The sequence below is a fragment of the Taudactylus pleione genome, unplaced genomic scaffold (assembly GCF_031769625.1).
Source record: "Taudactylus pleione unplaced genomic scaffold, aTauple2 ptg000683l, whole genome shotgun sequence".
NCBI classification, from domain to species: domain Eukaryota; kingdom Metazoa; phylum Chordata; class Amphibia; order Anura; family Myobatrachidae; genus Taudactylus; species Taudactylus pleione.
This window is the reverse complement of record NW_028285085.1, coordinates 582,770-598,952: the sequence shown is the minus strand read 5'-3', so window position 1 is coordinate 598,952 and position 16,183 is coordinate 582,770. Positions and strand designations below refer to the sequence as shown.

General features: G+C 45.7%; 1 protein-coding gene and 1 long non-coding RNA gene across 3 annotated transcripts in view; one reads left to right on the top strand and one right to left on the bottom strand.

Annotated features, from left to right (window-relative positions):
* SCN2B (sodium voltage-gated channel beta subunit 2) overlaps window positions 1-5,692 on the bottom strand; it is a 43,931-nt gene extending 38,239 nt beyond the window's left edge. For both annotated transcript variants that reach the window (XM_088455991.1, XM_088455990.1), the window contains exon 1: window positions 5,511-5,692. In XM_088455991.1, coding sequence (XP_088312117.1) covers window positions 5,511-5,577 — 67 coding nt within the window. In that variant the 5' untranslated portion in view covers window positions 5,578-5,692. The remainder of the gene's footprint in view (window positions 1-5,510) is intronic.
* The window catches only part of LOC148477908 (uncharacterized), a 73,993-nt gene extending 61,808 nt beyond the window's left edge, over window positions 1-12,185 (top strand). Inside the window, exon 4 of the long non-coding RNA XR_015872460.1 lies at window positions 11,851-12,185. This is a non-coding gene — a long non-coding RNA (uncharacterized LOC148477908). The remainder of the gene's footprint in view (window positions 1-11,850) is intronic.
* The last annotated feature ends 3,998 nt before the right edge of the window (window positions 12,186-16,183 follow it).

Here is a 16,183-nt window from a genome sequence, read left to right as displayed (position 1 = left end):
ATATAGAAATAGATGGTAAAACACACTCATCCCTATGAAGTTGATAGGCATGGTATATTAGATCTACATGAAAAAGATCGACAATGTCTAGATAGACACCAGATGTTATGCTGGGTACACACTTAAAAATGTCTACCCCGCCGATGTCTCGTGCGGCGGATCCCGGCAGGGGTGACGGCATCGGCAAGTGCGAACACACTTGCCAATGCCGGGAGCGATGATGCAATGGCATTGTGACCGGCGTGCAGGTTCGATAGGCAATGTCGCTGACAACGCGCAGGAGCACGTATAGTCAGTGACATAGCGGGTACACACTGATCGGACTACATATCGTCTAGTGTGTACCTAGCTTTAGGCAGACAGGGGTAAGTCCCTAACCCTAAAAAAACAAACAAAAAGTGTCCACCATTTTCATGTCGACCATTGACCCTATCGACCATTTGTATCTGTCAACCTTCTCCCATGTCGACATTTTGTCCCTGTCAACCTTTTGTACCTATTAACCTATTGTCTGTCTAACATCTGGTATCTATCTAGACATTATCGACCCTTTTCATGTAGAACTACAGTCCGGATACCGAAGTTGATCATGCGCCAAACTGTGGATAACATCATTCGTAAAAGGAATTACCATAAAATAGGATCATATTTATATCATAGCTCCACTAAATCCTCAAGAAAGGGGTTGTTCACTTACTGCCTAAAATTCATCTAAAACGTTGATACATTGTACTCGTTGTTTCTGCGCCAACACCAAAGGCACAAAGATTTATCTAGATTAGTCTCCACGTTGGAATAATTTATGACTTTACACTGTATGATTATCAAAGTTAAAGATTCAGCAGAGTGAAGTATTCTCTCTTTAGACCTTGCTCTACTTTGGTTCCTGGCTACAGAATGTAACAGTTTTTGGATCTAGATAATACCCAAATAGTTTTTTCTTCCAATGCGTCCATGGCAGAAATATGTGGTCATAACACTCAGGGCCAGGGGCAGAACTATGGGAGACAATGGAGGCGCCAGCACTAAAGGGGCACCTCCTCCATTGCCCACAATATATTCACCCCACTTAGGGCTGTAACTATGTACCCGGAGTGTACCGTCACAGCCGCCAAATACATGGCACCTCTTCCCGGCACCTGAGAAGCTACCATACACTAGTGGAGAGCTCCATGTCAGACCATCAGCTGCCGTCTCCGTCTATCTATAGCCTGTTCCTACTCATTGGTGTCGCTGCTCCTCAGCAGGCTATTATGTCAGTGTGACATGTCCGGTGCCCCCCTCACCCACAACTTTCCGTCTCACTCCTCCCTGGCGGCAGCCCTAGCCTCAGACCTATGCAGCAGTCCTGGCGCCCCCTCATGCTAATTGCACCATACAGGTCACTATCTTATCTGTAACTAATGCATACAGATGTGTCCCCATACGTCTATCCTCCGTGCGCTACAAGTCGCGTTACACATAACATGTGAGCGCAGAGTGACTTGATAGCGCAGAGCATCTTTTCATGCAAATATTTCCCTGCAAATGCATCTTATTCGCACATCAATGCAAATAGGATGCACACGCAGCTTCTGCTGATTCAAATTAGAACTTTCCTCCGGGCATCTGGGATGAACTTACGCCACTGCTCAGGGCCTTATTTAAAGTTACAAGTGAGAGCAAAAAACGTGCAATTTGCTCCATGTTGCAATGCAAGGGGTGCAAATCCATATTTTTTTCAGGATGTAGTCAAACGGTAGACAATGACAGTGTCAACACCACAATGTCAACAGTTATGATGTTGCTATTATCAAATTGTCGACAGGCAATGTGTTGACAATGTCAGAATGCTGACAGGCGAAATTACATTATTGTCAGAATGTCGACATTAGGGTTAGGCTGTGGGGCAGAAGGGATACGGTTAGGCTGCAGGAGGAGGTTAGGGATAGGCTGCGGGGAGGTGGTGGATGTTAAGGTTAGGCTGCGGGAGGAGGTTAGGGTTAGGCTGCGGGGAGGGGATTAGGGTTAGGCTTCGGGAGGAGGTTAGGGTTAGGCTGCGGGAGGAGGTTAGGGTTAGGCTGCGGGGAGGGGGTGGATGTTAAGGTTAGGCTGCTGGGGAGGTTATGGTTAAGCTGCAGGGAGGGGGAGGGGGGTGTTAGGCACTAGAGGGAGGGTTAGAGGAGAAATACCCGAATGCCGGAGGATCGGAGGTCTGACCCGGAAGTAACAGTCACATGACTGCCTGGACCTGAAGGACACCGCCGCAGCCGTCGGGAGCAGATAAGTCACCGCTGGGCCACCAGGTACGATATATTATTACATACAGCGTGGACAATCGACAGATCAATCCGTATGCATTAGCGATCTCTGCCCGTGTGCAGATGCGGTACCTGATCCAATGCATGCTTAGAAGCCAATTTCTTTCTTTGGTGCATGTGCAGCATGCAGAAATCCAGGTGATCCGCCCGCATTGCGATTTGCCAGAACGAGCCCTATTGCATCTGTCCCACCTGCAGTGCAATATGGCTTTTTTTGCAGCTAATTTTTTCTCTTAATCCTATCTCTGAACAGGGCCCTCGGCTTGTAGCCTTGTAAAAATATAGTATTAAGTTTAACCTCATCCATTTTTTATCCTGCTTTAACAAACTTGTTTCTGTGTTGTCTTCCAGGAAACCACAGTATAAATGGCATATTGCCCAACTGTGGCTTTAGACTACCTAGCTTTAAATGCTTTCTTCATGTAACATAGATTGTCAGATACATGTGTGCCGCAAAGCCAGTTCTAGGCCCTGAAATTCGACTACAGGTAAAACATAGAAGACCTTTACCGACATCATGGACCATTATTAAGGCATTATCCAGTGTTAGTCTTATGTTCTTATAGTTCTACTTTTTTAGTAATAGTTTCACTTGTAAAGGGATTGCGGAGCTGGTTTTATTTTCAGAAGTAGGTACTGTATACAGTATATGATCATGTGTGTCCCCTGGCTGATGGTACTGGCTGCATTTTCCTCATGACAGCATAACAGTGAATATGGTAATATAACTTTACACCATATGTTCAAATATATAGACTACAATTCTCATGTATTTGGGGTCTATTTACTAAGCAGTGTTAGGAGACAGAGTGAAAAGTGATAGGGTGCCAGCCAATCAGCTCCCAACTTCCATCTCACAGGCTGTGTTTGAAAAATGACAGTTGGGAGCTGATTGGCTGGCACCTTATCACTCTTCACTCTGTCTCTTAACACTGCTTAGTAAATAGACACCTTAGTGTCTTTAATAAAAGGTAAAAGCAATATTGATGTTGACTGCAAAGAAGATAGCAAGACTGCAACTTGTGACCAATAAGTACACACACATATAATAAATGTATGCAAATATCCCTAATGCCCCCAGCCTGCGCACTTACTGCCTATTGTGTTTGCACATGTAACCTACCCTGTAGCCTCATCCTCCATGTCAGCTTTCCGTCATGGTGACCTTCCTGCACATGCAATGACATTCAGCAAAGTACGAGAAAAAATACTGCATGGCCTTGCTCATTACTACTGTGTAACATATTACAGTATATCACTATGCCTTTGTGCTTAATATAATGAATGGAATATTTAGTAAGGTGCTGACTAAAGGTGCCCACACACATAGCGATCTGCACACGACTCCACAATGTGTGCGATTTCCCCTGAACTCTCCCCCGGCAGTCCTACACATGATTTGGAGTGAAAAGCATCCAATCTGACTTGAGATCTATCCTGCATCTTAACTTTTTTTTTTTTTCCAGTGCATTGTGTCCCAGATTGTCAGATCGGCCCTCCAGCACGGCAGATCTGACGATGCGATGTGCGACCAGCGGGGACGCGCATCGTGATCGTGAGTGGGGACTCACGATTTACTCTCAATTTCACCATATTTTATACGATCTGTCGTTCCAATGTGTCGGAATCGGCCATATCGGGTAACATATCGCTATGTGTGTGGCCAGCATAACAGGTTCTCAATATCAGAATCGCTTCAAAAGCACATTTAAAAGGAAGACCAAAGACAACCTATCCAAAGTTTGGTGTGTGGCATGTCATGTCATGTGACCTGGCTGGCTCTTTAACTCCGTTGCATGGTGCAGTTTGCTGAGCTCATCATCAGTACTTTGATCACTGCTATCTATGATGTTCACTTCCAGCACTTAAGGAAGGGTTAACTATCTTCACACAGTGCCACCTCTTTATGCAGGTCTAGTAAGTGGTTACTACTCTCTCCTCTGCTATCCCCCCTCCCAGCCACTGTACTGTAAAGTCTATGCTTGCTGCACTGCGGGTATATCCAGGACTTGGCATGTGTGGTGATGATGATGATGCACCATGTGGGTCACATTGCAGAGTGGTGCAAAAAAAAGGGTTAACCGGCCTCTAGTGGAGACTCATCATATTATTTCCACTCCTCCCTGCACACAGTCAGTGCTCCAGGATGGGAAGGGGAACTGCACAGACACCATTATTCAGTGATCAATATCTGCTCTCTGCTGAGTCAAGTTACTGCATTAAGGCAGAAGGAGGGGGGACAGGTTTAGTGTATGCAGTATGGTGCACAATGTCATTTTCTGATGTAGTTTAATGTCTATTCCCTGCAGATCTCAATCACGTATGTTGCATGGGTAGACCTTTTCCCATATTCCAAAGACTTTTCTGTTGGTTCATATTCATATATACTTGTTCGTTACATATGATTTATTATGTGGCTGTGTGACTAGGGATTAGGAAAGCGCCCGGGTAACACACTGATAGTGTAGGCAGTTTAGCAACTGACCTGATTGGGATATACTGACCGTGACCTAGGCAACAAGGTCAACTTGTCCCATTGTTTCAGCACCTTCTGTTGGTCCATAAAGAAAATCCCATCACTCAATAAGTACATTTACTACCTAGTGATATCTCTGCCGGCGAATTGCATCATGTATCATCTCCTGAAGCTCAGCGCACTGTTCTAAATAAGCTTTGCCTGTAACTCATTTTTATTTCCACAATATCCAAAATTTTCTCCCCTAGTTCTCCTTTTATTGTCAGTCTACATATCACCCCCCCCCCCCCCTGGACTCCTCCTACCTGTCCATCATCTTCTTAAGCAATTATAAATCTTCCACATTGTCATTCCTGCATTTAGGTCAGCTATATAGCTGTGACCCGGAGTCTCTTAGAGCCATTAGCAGGAGAACAGAAATACAAAGCTCAATAATATACATTTTAGGCATTTATGCAAATATCTCATCTTCATTTCAATTTCCTGGTCTATTCTGACAGTATACGTTATTTAATGTCAGCATTGTTTAAAGGCCTTTTTTATTTTAAATATATATATATATATATTTGTATATAAATGAAGAGTTTGGATCATGTTTTATATGTCATAGTAAGTGGGATAACATTTTGCCCCAGCTGGCATGTAAAGGGTTAGCATGGAGTGTGTGAAGGGTGCAAGTGCATTGCGGCAGATGTACATCCAGCTGTGCATGCAGAACTGGCCATACAACTTACCCAGGAGGCTGAGTGCCAGTGTTACCCATCTTAGCCCTGGGGGTGTTGTGCGCTCTCTCCTGCCCATGGCCTGGGAGGGCTAAGGGGGGTCTCCGGCTCCTGTCCTGGAATATATCTATTTATATAATGTAATTTTCCCTCGATGGTGCAGCTCTGAGAAAACTGTAAACTCAATATGGCCGGATCTCTGGCTGCACAGAGATGCAGGAGGGTTGGGGGGTGGTGGGAACACTTAGTTTTATGGTTAGTGGATTTTCTAGAATGATGCGGGAGGGTGAATAAAAAAACAACTATTTTAAATCCTGATTGCATTTATCATTGTGTTCCTGTTTCTGTAGCACAAATATAACATCATTTTTAAGATGTATGTAATCAATCTCACTACGCTCTACTATTTAATTACATTGGGAGCCTTTTTTCTAATATCAAAGCTATTTTTTTTTCCGTTTGTAACATGATATATATGTTTAGTAGATTGTATGATGGATAGGACCTTATTTTACATTACTGCGTAGCTATTTATGAATACTTTCCTTGTTTACGTTTTATGGGATGCACCATACTATTAATAATGAATATAAACATACGATAGTACAGGTTGAGTCTCCCATATCCAAATATTCCGAAACACGGAATAATTTTGGCATAACTGAGATAATGAAACCTTTGATTTTTGATGGTTAAATGTACACAAACTTTGTCTAAGGCACAAATGATTAAAAATATTGTATAAAATGACCTGCAGGCTTTGTGTATAAGGTGTATATGAAACATAAATGAATTTCATTTCTGTACACAAACTTTGCTTGAGCCACAAAATTATTGAAAATATTGTATAAAATGACCTGCAGGCTGTGTGTATAAGGTGTATATAACACATAAATGCATTCTGTGTGTATATTGGGGTCCCATTCCAAAGATATCTCATTATGATAAGAAATTATTCCAAAATACGGAATATTCCGTTATCCAAAATACATCTGGTCCCAAGCATTTTGGATATGGGAGACTCAACCTGTATATAAAAATATAATATAAAGTGGAATGCCCTACCTATAAAATGATTATAAGTATTACTATTAGATGTTGTGCATCTGTAAAAATGATCCAGCAAATCCATTTACTCTTCATATGGATATGTCAGCACTTATGCTTTTCACTTATTTTTTGTTTGTTTGATTGAAGTTCACATTATAACTGTCAAATCTATAACTAGGGAACAATTATCTGTTTCCAGTTTATGAAATATTAATTCTGCAGAGCTGAACTGCAAGCAAAGCACTTCTACTATACTATACTTGTAATGCTTTTAAGAAACAGTCTGGTCACCATGTATTTGTAAATACTCAGAAGTTATAGCTTTCACACTATTCTAATCCAGAACAGTGGCGTAACTAGGGTATTTGGAGCCCAGGGCAAATTTGAAAATGGAGCCCCCCCCCCTCCCCCCTATGGCAAAAACTGGGCGTGGCCACTGAAAAATGGGGCATGTCAACATGACACACACCCCTTTCTTGTCACTGGAAACATTTCTTTCCATTTGCACCTTAATGCAGTGCCACTTATACAGCCCCCCCCCTATGCAGTGCCCCTAGTAGTGGTCCCCCTTATGCAGGCCACGATTAGTTCCCCTTATACAGGCCCCCAGTAGTGGTCCCCCATATGCAGTGCCCCTTACACAGTGCCCCCTGTAGTGGTCCCCCTTATGCAGCCCCCCATTAGTTCCCCTTATACAGTGCCCCCAGTAGTGATCCCTCATATGCAGGTCCCCAGTAGTGATCCCCCATATACAGTGCCCCTTATACAGTGCCCCCAGTAGTTGTCCCCCTTATGCAGTGTCCCCCGTAGTGGACCCCCCCTGTGCAGTGCCCATAGTAGTGAGCACCTTATATAGTGCCCCCAGTAGTAGTCCCTCCTATACAGTGCCCTTTATATAGTTCCCCCAGTAGGAGTCCCCCTTGATGCAGTGCCCCCTGTAGTAGTCCCCAGTAGTGGTCCCCAACAATGCAGTGCCCACAGTAGTATCCCCCCCCCAGTGTTAGTCCCCAGTAGTGGTCCCACATGATGCAGTGCCCACAGTAGTATCCCCCCCCCCAGTGGTAGTCCCCAGTAGTGGTCCCCCACGATGTAGTGCCCTCAGTTGTATCCCCCCCAGTAGTATCCCCCCAGTAGTGGTCCCCCCCCGAGGCAGTGCCCCAGTAGTATCCCCCCCACAGTAGTTGTCCCCAGTAATGGTCCCCCCCTGAAGCAGTGCCCCCAGTAGTATCCCCCACCCAGTAGTAGTCCCCAGTACTGGTCCCCCCCCACCTGAAACAGTGCCCACAGTAGTATCCCCCCCAGTAGTGCCCCCAGTAGTAGTCCCCTTCTTTGTAATAGAGTGCGCCCCCCCCCCCCGAAATTCACACTAAAATGAAACAAAAGAAAAATACTTACCTGTATCCACCCGAACGCTCCGTGTGTGGGGACCGCCCGATATGTCAGCCGTCGGATCGCAAGTCGCATAGCATATCGCACTGTGTATGGGCACCTTTATTCTGGCTGATGGAGTATTAGGAAAGATTTCAGAACCAGAGATATAAGGTAGAAAGCAGACTACAGAAATAACATTCTCTTTGATTCCTATTGACATAAAACCAACATTATTATTAACCCCTTCACTGCTGAGGATTTTCTAACCCTTGTACTGAAGTCATTTATTCACATTTGTGCTCGTCACATTCCAACATCAACATCACTGATGTTTTTTATCCAAAGATTATGCTTTGGGTTTATTTTTTTCCAGAAGACTTTCTATTTTCAGAAAATACTATTAGTCTTTTTATAGCCATTCTATCATGTCAAAAAAAACAAAACATGGCCAATAAAAAGGTATTTTTTAATTGAAATTTCAAAAAAGGGACTAAAAGCAAACTTTATTTTTTCCCCGTCTTATAAGCACCACAAAGAAATATGTTGTCATTCTTGTTTTGCCAATAATCCACTTTTTCAAACTATTAAAAAACAGGATTCTGGACCTCATTCAGAGTCGGTCGTAGCGGCCGCACGGTCGCACGCCACCGATGTTCGCTAAACTGCGCATGCGTAAAGTTCGCAATGCGCGTACGCAAACTAGCTGCTACGATCAGAAATTTATCTCTCCTTGAACACAGCCAGGTCGGTAGTTTGAGTGACAGATTGCGGCGTTTGTGGGTGGTAACAGGGGAAGGTGCTTGAAAACGGGGAAGTGGAGATCCGAACGCAGGCGTGCCTAATTATGCGAACGGAGATTTTATGGGAGTGCATAATTAACAAAGTAGCATCACAGCACACGTGACATGGGAGGTTTTTACACTGACATGATCGTAGAGCTTAAGAGAGGGTATGGTCAACCTTAAGCTCTACGACCAGTTCCGATGGTCGCGATTAATCCTTATATGCCCGGAGATGACGTGTAATGCGTATGAGAAGGGGGCGTATTTTTTTGTCTTCCGGCCGCTTCCTCCCCTTGGTCGGCCAGCTACCGATCCGATCTTAGGGACACAACTTGCAAGGGCATCATTTGCATATCCGGGCCCTTTTCCCGTACGACCGTGCAGCCGCAACGACCGACTCTGAATGAGGTCCTCTATGTGGAGGTTTTGACAAGAAAAAAATCTGCACTTTGAATTCATGTTTTACTTTTACATTTTTGCTATCTTTATTTAAACGCTTCCTATGTGAGAAAAATAGGGTAACAAGAAGACCAAACCATTTTAAAAACTAGACAACCTACCGCATTAACGGCTCTATTTATTAACATTATTTTTACTAAAATAAAGTGAAAAAGGGTGTTTTCACACCCTTTTCACATTATTTTAGTATCACCTAAAGTTGCTAGAGGGCAATTGGAGTAGAATTCGTAAAATTCTACTCCAACCCCTAATTATCACTTATTTTTAATAAGCAGATCGCCCATAATTGTAATGGGAAATGTGATCTGGCCAAAGTTACTAAAAATAAATTGTGAAAAAATACCAGGGAAAGCCCTGTGATAATGACGCCACCTGGAAGTGGCGTTATCCAGGGTCTCCCCGGTTACCGACTCCTGCTCTGCTCTAACGGGCAGATCAGAGCCCGGAGCCGGCCCCAGTGATCAGCTGTGTGGTCTAAACAGACCACACGGTGATCTCTGCTTAAAAAAACAAAACACTGAGTCCAAGGACCGCTGATCGGGGCCATGGATGTCTCCCCTCCAGTCACCTGGTCTCCCAGCCTGCTCTGGTGCCCGGTCGTCACCTGTCCAGGTCCCAGTGCAGGATGGGATGTCAGCTGATCGGCGCCATGGAGGATATCACTGGAGCACCGATGACTGCAGGCAAGTGTAATTAAGGGAGGGGGGGTCACGGGGGGGTGGTCCATGATTGCTCGGGGTGGGGCTTAGCACCGGGGGGCGGGGCTTATCGACGGTTGGCGCATGCGTCGGCACTTGTCACAGTATTTTTTGCGAAAATACCATGATAAGTGTGCGGAGGGGATTCGCAGGGACAGAGCTTTATGCACATGCGCAGATGGACCGACAGTGATACTAAACGAAAAATGCTGCTGGTAGTTGCTTCATTTTATAAATGGGGCCCTAGGTAAAAAAAAAATAGAAACAAATGTTCTATATCATCAATGTAACTCTTAATTATGTTTCTGCCGTGCCCCTGAGTTTTTTTTATAGGGTCCCCACAAACAAGTCTATGTCACTTGGGTGCCCCATGTTTTTTGCAACCCCTATGTATCGCATTCACTTCGCCTTTTGTTACCTGTATGCTGCTTTCCCTGCAATGAGGGGCCCTTGAAGAAATTGAGCCTCCGTAGGCAGTGTCTTGAGCTAGTATTCAGTATGCATATCACATGGTACGGAAACCACCTGTTTGGGAAGGAATAATATTTCATCTTCATTCAAGAGGTTCAACCAAATAATACATAGTAATATACGTTTTGGGGTAGGGCAAAATGTGAACTTCCCTGATCAAACATCCTGGAGAGACAACATCCTCCTACATCTATCCAGCGTCATCTGCCTGCATCTCTAAAGTGCCACTCCCCCCCTCCGTCTCTTCAACACCATCTTCCCTGCCCCTGTTTTCCCCACCAGCAGCTCCCTATCCCTGTGTATCCCATCAGCAGCTCTCTGCCCCTGTGTTTCCCACCAAAGGAGCCGCCAGGTCGCAGGCCAGCACCACAAAGTGAGTGGCAGTAGGGGCGCGCCGCGGACGGAGGGGGAGGAACATGGACCTGGCAACCGAGGAGGGTGAAGTGACCGCCGCCAGACAAAGCGCCACCCGCATCATTTATTGATGCAGGTGGCGGGCGCTCTATTTGTGTGACTTCTGTGCAGGAAAGTGGCGGAGGCAAAACTAGTTCTGCCTACCATTAGAAATTATGGAACACAGGGCCTGATTCAGAGCCGGACACTCTTTGAGAGCGCTCGCTCTGAATCAGGGCGTCCCTTTTTTTTTTTTAAAGACAGCCTCCTGGCCACTCGCATAGCTGTGGGTGACCACCCACAGCTTATGCGAGCGGCCAGGTGATGGTCGCGATGGTCAAGACCATCGCGACCTTGTGGTAGGGTCTCGTGGCCGTAAGCCCCAGTGGACTTCAGTAATGTCAGTAGGGCCGCCCACAAACGGCAGGCATTCCTGCGGGAACGCCTCCGTTTGCCCAGCCACCCCCCCTGCCCACCTCCAAAACGGGGCAAGCTGTCAATCACCATCGACAGCTGCGCAAGCCTGTCTTTCTGACCGCAATCCTCTTGCTCGTTAGTCACTACGAGGTCGTAGCTGAGATTGACATTTCGTGCCATTTGTGGGTGGTTACAGGGGAAGGTGCTTGTGAACGGGGGTGTGGTGGTGCGGACGCAGGCGTGGTTGATCTTAAAAAGGGCATTTTAAGGGCGTGCATATATTACTGAGCGAGTCATCACACACGTCATCTCGTTGCAATAACGATGCTACTGCTCGTAGTGCTTAAGGTAGCCCGGGGTCTACTTTTAGCATTGCGAGTGCAGGCGATGGTTTCTGCCTCAACCGATGTTTGTAGGCAATTGACACTGTAACAGGTGTTAATCGTGCTGACGTAGGTTGCCACCTGCGACCGACTCTGAATTAGGCCGTAGAGATAGGTGTGCTTTCATTGATGTGGGTGTTTCCGCGCTTACGATGTGCGTTGCGACTGAGCGCTCGTTTTACATATTCCCGAGCGACCGCCTCTGAATGAGGTCCTGTGTCCTGATGTAATAGTAGATGTCACCCCGTATTGATTTTCTGTATGTGTGTACTAGAGGTCTTAGTAGAACACTGTGGAAAAATCCAGCACAATTTCTTTATTTTTGCAGATATTGAATAATAAATGGAACAACATCACTAAAAGTTGGGAACATCACTATAAGTTAAAAAATTAAGAATATTGAAAAATGGAGAATACTGAAATTTGAGTTGTCATTAAATATCTGCAAATTTAGAAGATGACGCCTACGGAAATTCAGACAAGCTCAAGGAACACATTCGTGGGAAGATTTTATCGTCTGTTGATGATGTCATGACTACTGTACAGGACTAGTTTGAGGACCAATCACCAGAAGTTTTCCTGCACAGAATCAAGAGGTTGGAGCATCGATGGGAAAAGTGTATTGAAGTAAATGTTGAAAAATAAATGCCACTTGAACTTAAATTTCTGGACCGACTTTTGGATCCAACCTCATACATCTATGTAAATGTCATACAAAAGGTGCCTTCCCATAAGTTTGCATAATGTAGAATGGTTTATAGCATAGTGGCCAACTTTGTGGGACTCCTCTCTGGGAGGTAATGGAGGGGGAGGTCCCAGGAGCATTGCAGTTGGCGTGGTGCCCTGAATCATGGCCACGATTATGTGATTCACAGCGATTGCCTCATAACAGGTCTGCTCCACCTACTTCAATGCTTATATGGATGGGATACAGGAGGGATGTTTACTCTGTGGAGATTTTGGGAATGCTCATCGCATGTTCTGAGATAGTAGGCAGGTACGGTTTACAGGACACATTTAACAGAATGCACAAAGACCATCTCATAGTGTAAAATTGCTTCTTTAAAAACGCTGCATGGTAACTTACTGTAGTAGGATTCACTCGCAATGGACGGCTCCTATGCTAGGCTGAACAAGTTAGCTTTGAACGGTAATGAGCTGGTTTGCATCTACCCTTACCTTGGTATGGATATTGGCAAGACTGAGACTCCAAGTAGTGACCGCATTGGTGTTGTAACTATCCTTTTCTGATCACAATTTTGACTTCTAGGCTATTTCTAAAAAAGCATCCAATAATCTAGTGCAGAGGCCACCGGCAACCTCCGTGTATGAGAAGCATTGCTCATATAAGGTGTATGGTTTGTTACAGCTCTAGGAGACACTGAAGACTTCTAGGGAGCTGTGGTTGTACGGAACGGAAGAGAAAGGTCAGTTTGATCCAAATTTATGTCCAACATCTCACTACACAACAAATGTCTTTGGTTACTTACTGTCCCTTCCAAGAGAAGGGGGAATGGCTCTGTTCAATACCTTTCATGGTGTCCTCAGACTTGTATTAGAGCTGCTATCTTTGTGATTAAATCCTATCGAGCTAAAAAGCAAGTCAAGCCACTGATTGACATTAATATACAGTTCATTAGGTGTTGCGTCTTAGGGGGGAATTCAGTTTGCACCAGTGGCTTCAGCTACTTGGCACCCGACGGAGCAATTCAATTGTTGCCCCGTTTGGGCACGAGAGCCACTCGTGCTGGCATGTGTGCTCTCACCCTCCTGAGGTGGTGAGCAGATGTGCGATGAGTCCGTGATTTGGGCGCCCTAACCAGGACTTTAGATTGGCTAAACGCGGCTAAGCCCTGTCTCTTAGGGCGTGACATGTGAAATAAAGCATGGTGTGTAAGAACAATTAAATATTGCACCCTGATTTCCCATCACTTCAGTTCGGGTGCAATAAAACAATTGAATTACCCCTTAATGACCTGAAAAATATAACTGAAATATTTTGTTCCTAACTCAGAGTCAGAAGCCAGTGGGAATGAGGACACATCTCCCCGATATCTGTATACTGTGCATGCACCTCAGAAGGAAATTGGTAACTGCACAGGCGCCGGACCAGACATACGCACATGGATGGAGTTTTCAAGTGCATACAGGTTGATCCGTCTGTCGACAGAGCACTGTGTCAGTGATATGGGTGTTTCTGGGTGGTAACTGGGTGGCACCAAGCTGATCTGTCTCATGGGAGTCTCGTGGGCATGTAGGCCAAACTCCAAGCTTGCTCATAGTGTGAGAATGCAGATGGAATGCCTGTTTCTGATGGTTCCTTTGCACCCAGCATGGCCTTAGTGTAAGTCCCAATACTTATGATGACAGCTTTGGCTGTGGATATAGAAACAGTGGGCGCTGGGATGGACATGCACATGGGATATGCAAGGATACTGGACTGGAACCACAGTGAACAGGCCAGATCCACAGGGCAACCTCTCGCCTAGTGACCTGTAAAGGCCAGTAACACCAGGCATATACTCCAGGAACAAGGTTAACCATAGTATTGGTAGATAAGAACTCAGGAATCAGAGTCTCGTAGTCAGAGTACAACTTGCGGAAGCTGTAACTCTGGTACTGCCCTGATGCAAGACCTGAAACTGGAACCAGAGAGGAACTAAGAGACTAAGAGTCAGGATAGCTAATACAGCTATTGAACACCTCAGTGCGCAGACTGTATAATGCGCACTGAACCCTAGCCCTGCAACCAGCACCCTTCTCTGAACCAACCCAAGACAATAGCACACAGTGCAGGGAAACCAATACAAGGTCTGCACAACAGTATAACCTGTTCATCTGGACAACCACTAAACATAAAGTAAAACAGCATAAGTAACTTGCATGCACTGTCCCAGCGGTATGATGAAATGAAGACCGCAGCTATACTCGCCAACTCTGCACTGAGGAGTTACAAGTAACAAGTTGGTATGCAGCGTGGAAGCTGTTGAGCTAATAGGTGATGGTACACATGGCAGATGGAAAGCAGTACACTTGCTTACTGAGACAAAGTGGTTTGAGGAGGTCTGTATGCAGCATGCAAGCTGTGGTGCTGACAGGTAATGGAACACAGCGGCAGATGGAAGACAGGTCTGTATGCAGCGTGGAAGCTGCGGCACTGACAGGTAACACTACATAGCGGCAGGTGGAGAGCTGATGGTTGTAAACTCACTAGCAGACCGGAGTAGAAGAAGCAGGTCTGTATACAGCATGGAAGCTGAGTACCGGCAGGTGACAATGCTCAGCACAGATGGTAAATAGTGAGAATCCACAAAGTAGTAGATAGAGTCACAGAGGACACAGGATACAAGAGTAAGCCTGGAAAATAGAACTATCCTGGGAAGGAACACATTGTGCAGGCAATGGGTTGCTCACAGGAACTGGTTTAAATAGGAGGTGGTCGGTAGCCATTGGTCTAACTGACCAGGTGAGCACACAGGTGCATTAGTTAATCACAGGGAGGCGTCCCTGGGATGTTTTGGAAACTTAAATAAATGAATATCTGAGTCTAAAAAGAATGCGAAGACCCTAGTTTGTGACAGCGGGATCCCGTACCCAACCTGCGTTGAGTACAGATTGGCGAAAAGCAAGATGGGAGCAGGGGAGCCCAGTGAGGAGAAGGTTACGTTAGTTGAGGCAAGATATGATCAGTGAGTGGACAATGGTTTTGATGGCATCCTGGACGAGGAAGGGTCTGATGCAAGCGATGTTGCAGAACTGAAACTGACAAGATAGGGCAAGAGATTGAGGACTTCATTCAGAGTCGGTCGAAGCGGCCGCATGGTCGTACGCAGCCGATGTTCGCTGATCTGCGCATCGTACAGTTCGCAATGCACGTGCGCAAACTAGCAGCTACGATCAGAAATTTCTCCTTGAACACCGCCAGGTCGGTAGTTTGAGTGACAGATTGCGGCGTTTGTGGGTGGTAACATGGGAAGGTGCTTGAAAACGGGGGTGTGGAGATCCGAACGCAGGCGTGCCTCATTATGCGAATGGCGTTTTAAGGGAGTGCATAATTAACAAAGTAGTGTCATGGCACAAGTGACAGGGGAGATTTTACACTGACATGATCGTAGAGCTTAGGAGAGAGTCAGGTCAACCTTTAGCTCTACGACCAGTTCCGATGGCATACGATGCTCGCGATTAATCCTTATGTAGCCGGAGATGACGTGTTATGCGTACGAGAAGTGGGCGTATTTTTAGCGATCCGACCGCATCCACCCCTTGGTCGGCCAGCTAACGATCCGACCTTAGGGACGCAACATGCGTGTGCATCATTTGCATATCCGGCCCCTTTTTCTATACGACCGTGCGGCCGCTTCGACCGACTCTGAATGAGGTCCTGAATGTGAAGGGCGAAGAAGAGGAAAAAGTCAAGAATGACACCCAGGCAGCGGAGTTGGAGAGAGATAACAGTGAGAGAGATGTTGTTTGGGGAGGAGACTTTAGATAGAGGAAAGACAGTTTAGTTTTGGCCATGTTGAGTTTGAGAAAATGCTCAGACATACAGGAGCAGATGGTGGAGAGGCAACTGTACACATAAGAGAGGAGGGAAGGGGAGAGATCAGGAGAGGAGAGGTAGAGTTGAGTGTCGTCGACATAAAGCTGATCCCGGAGGCCAA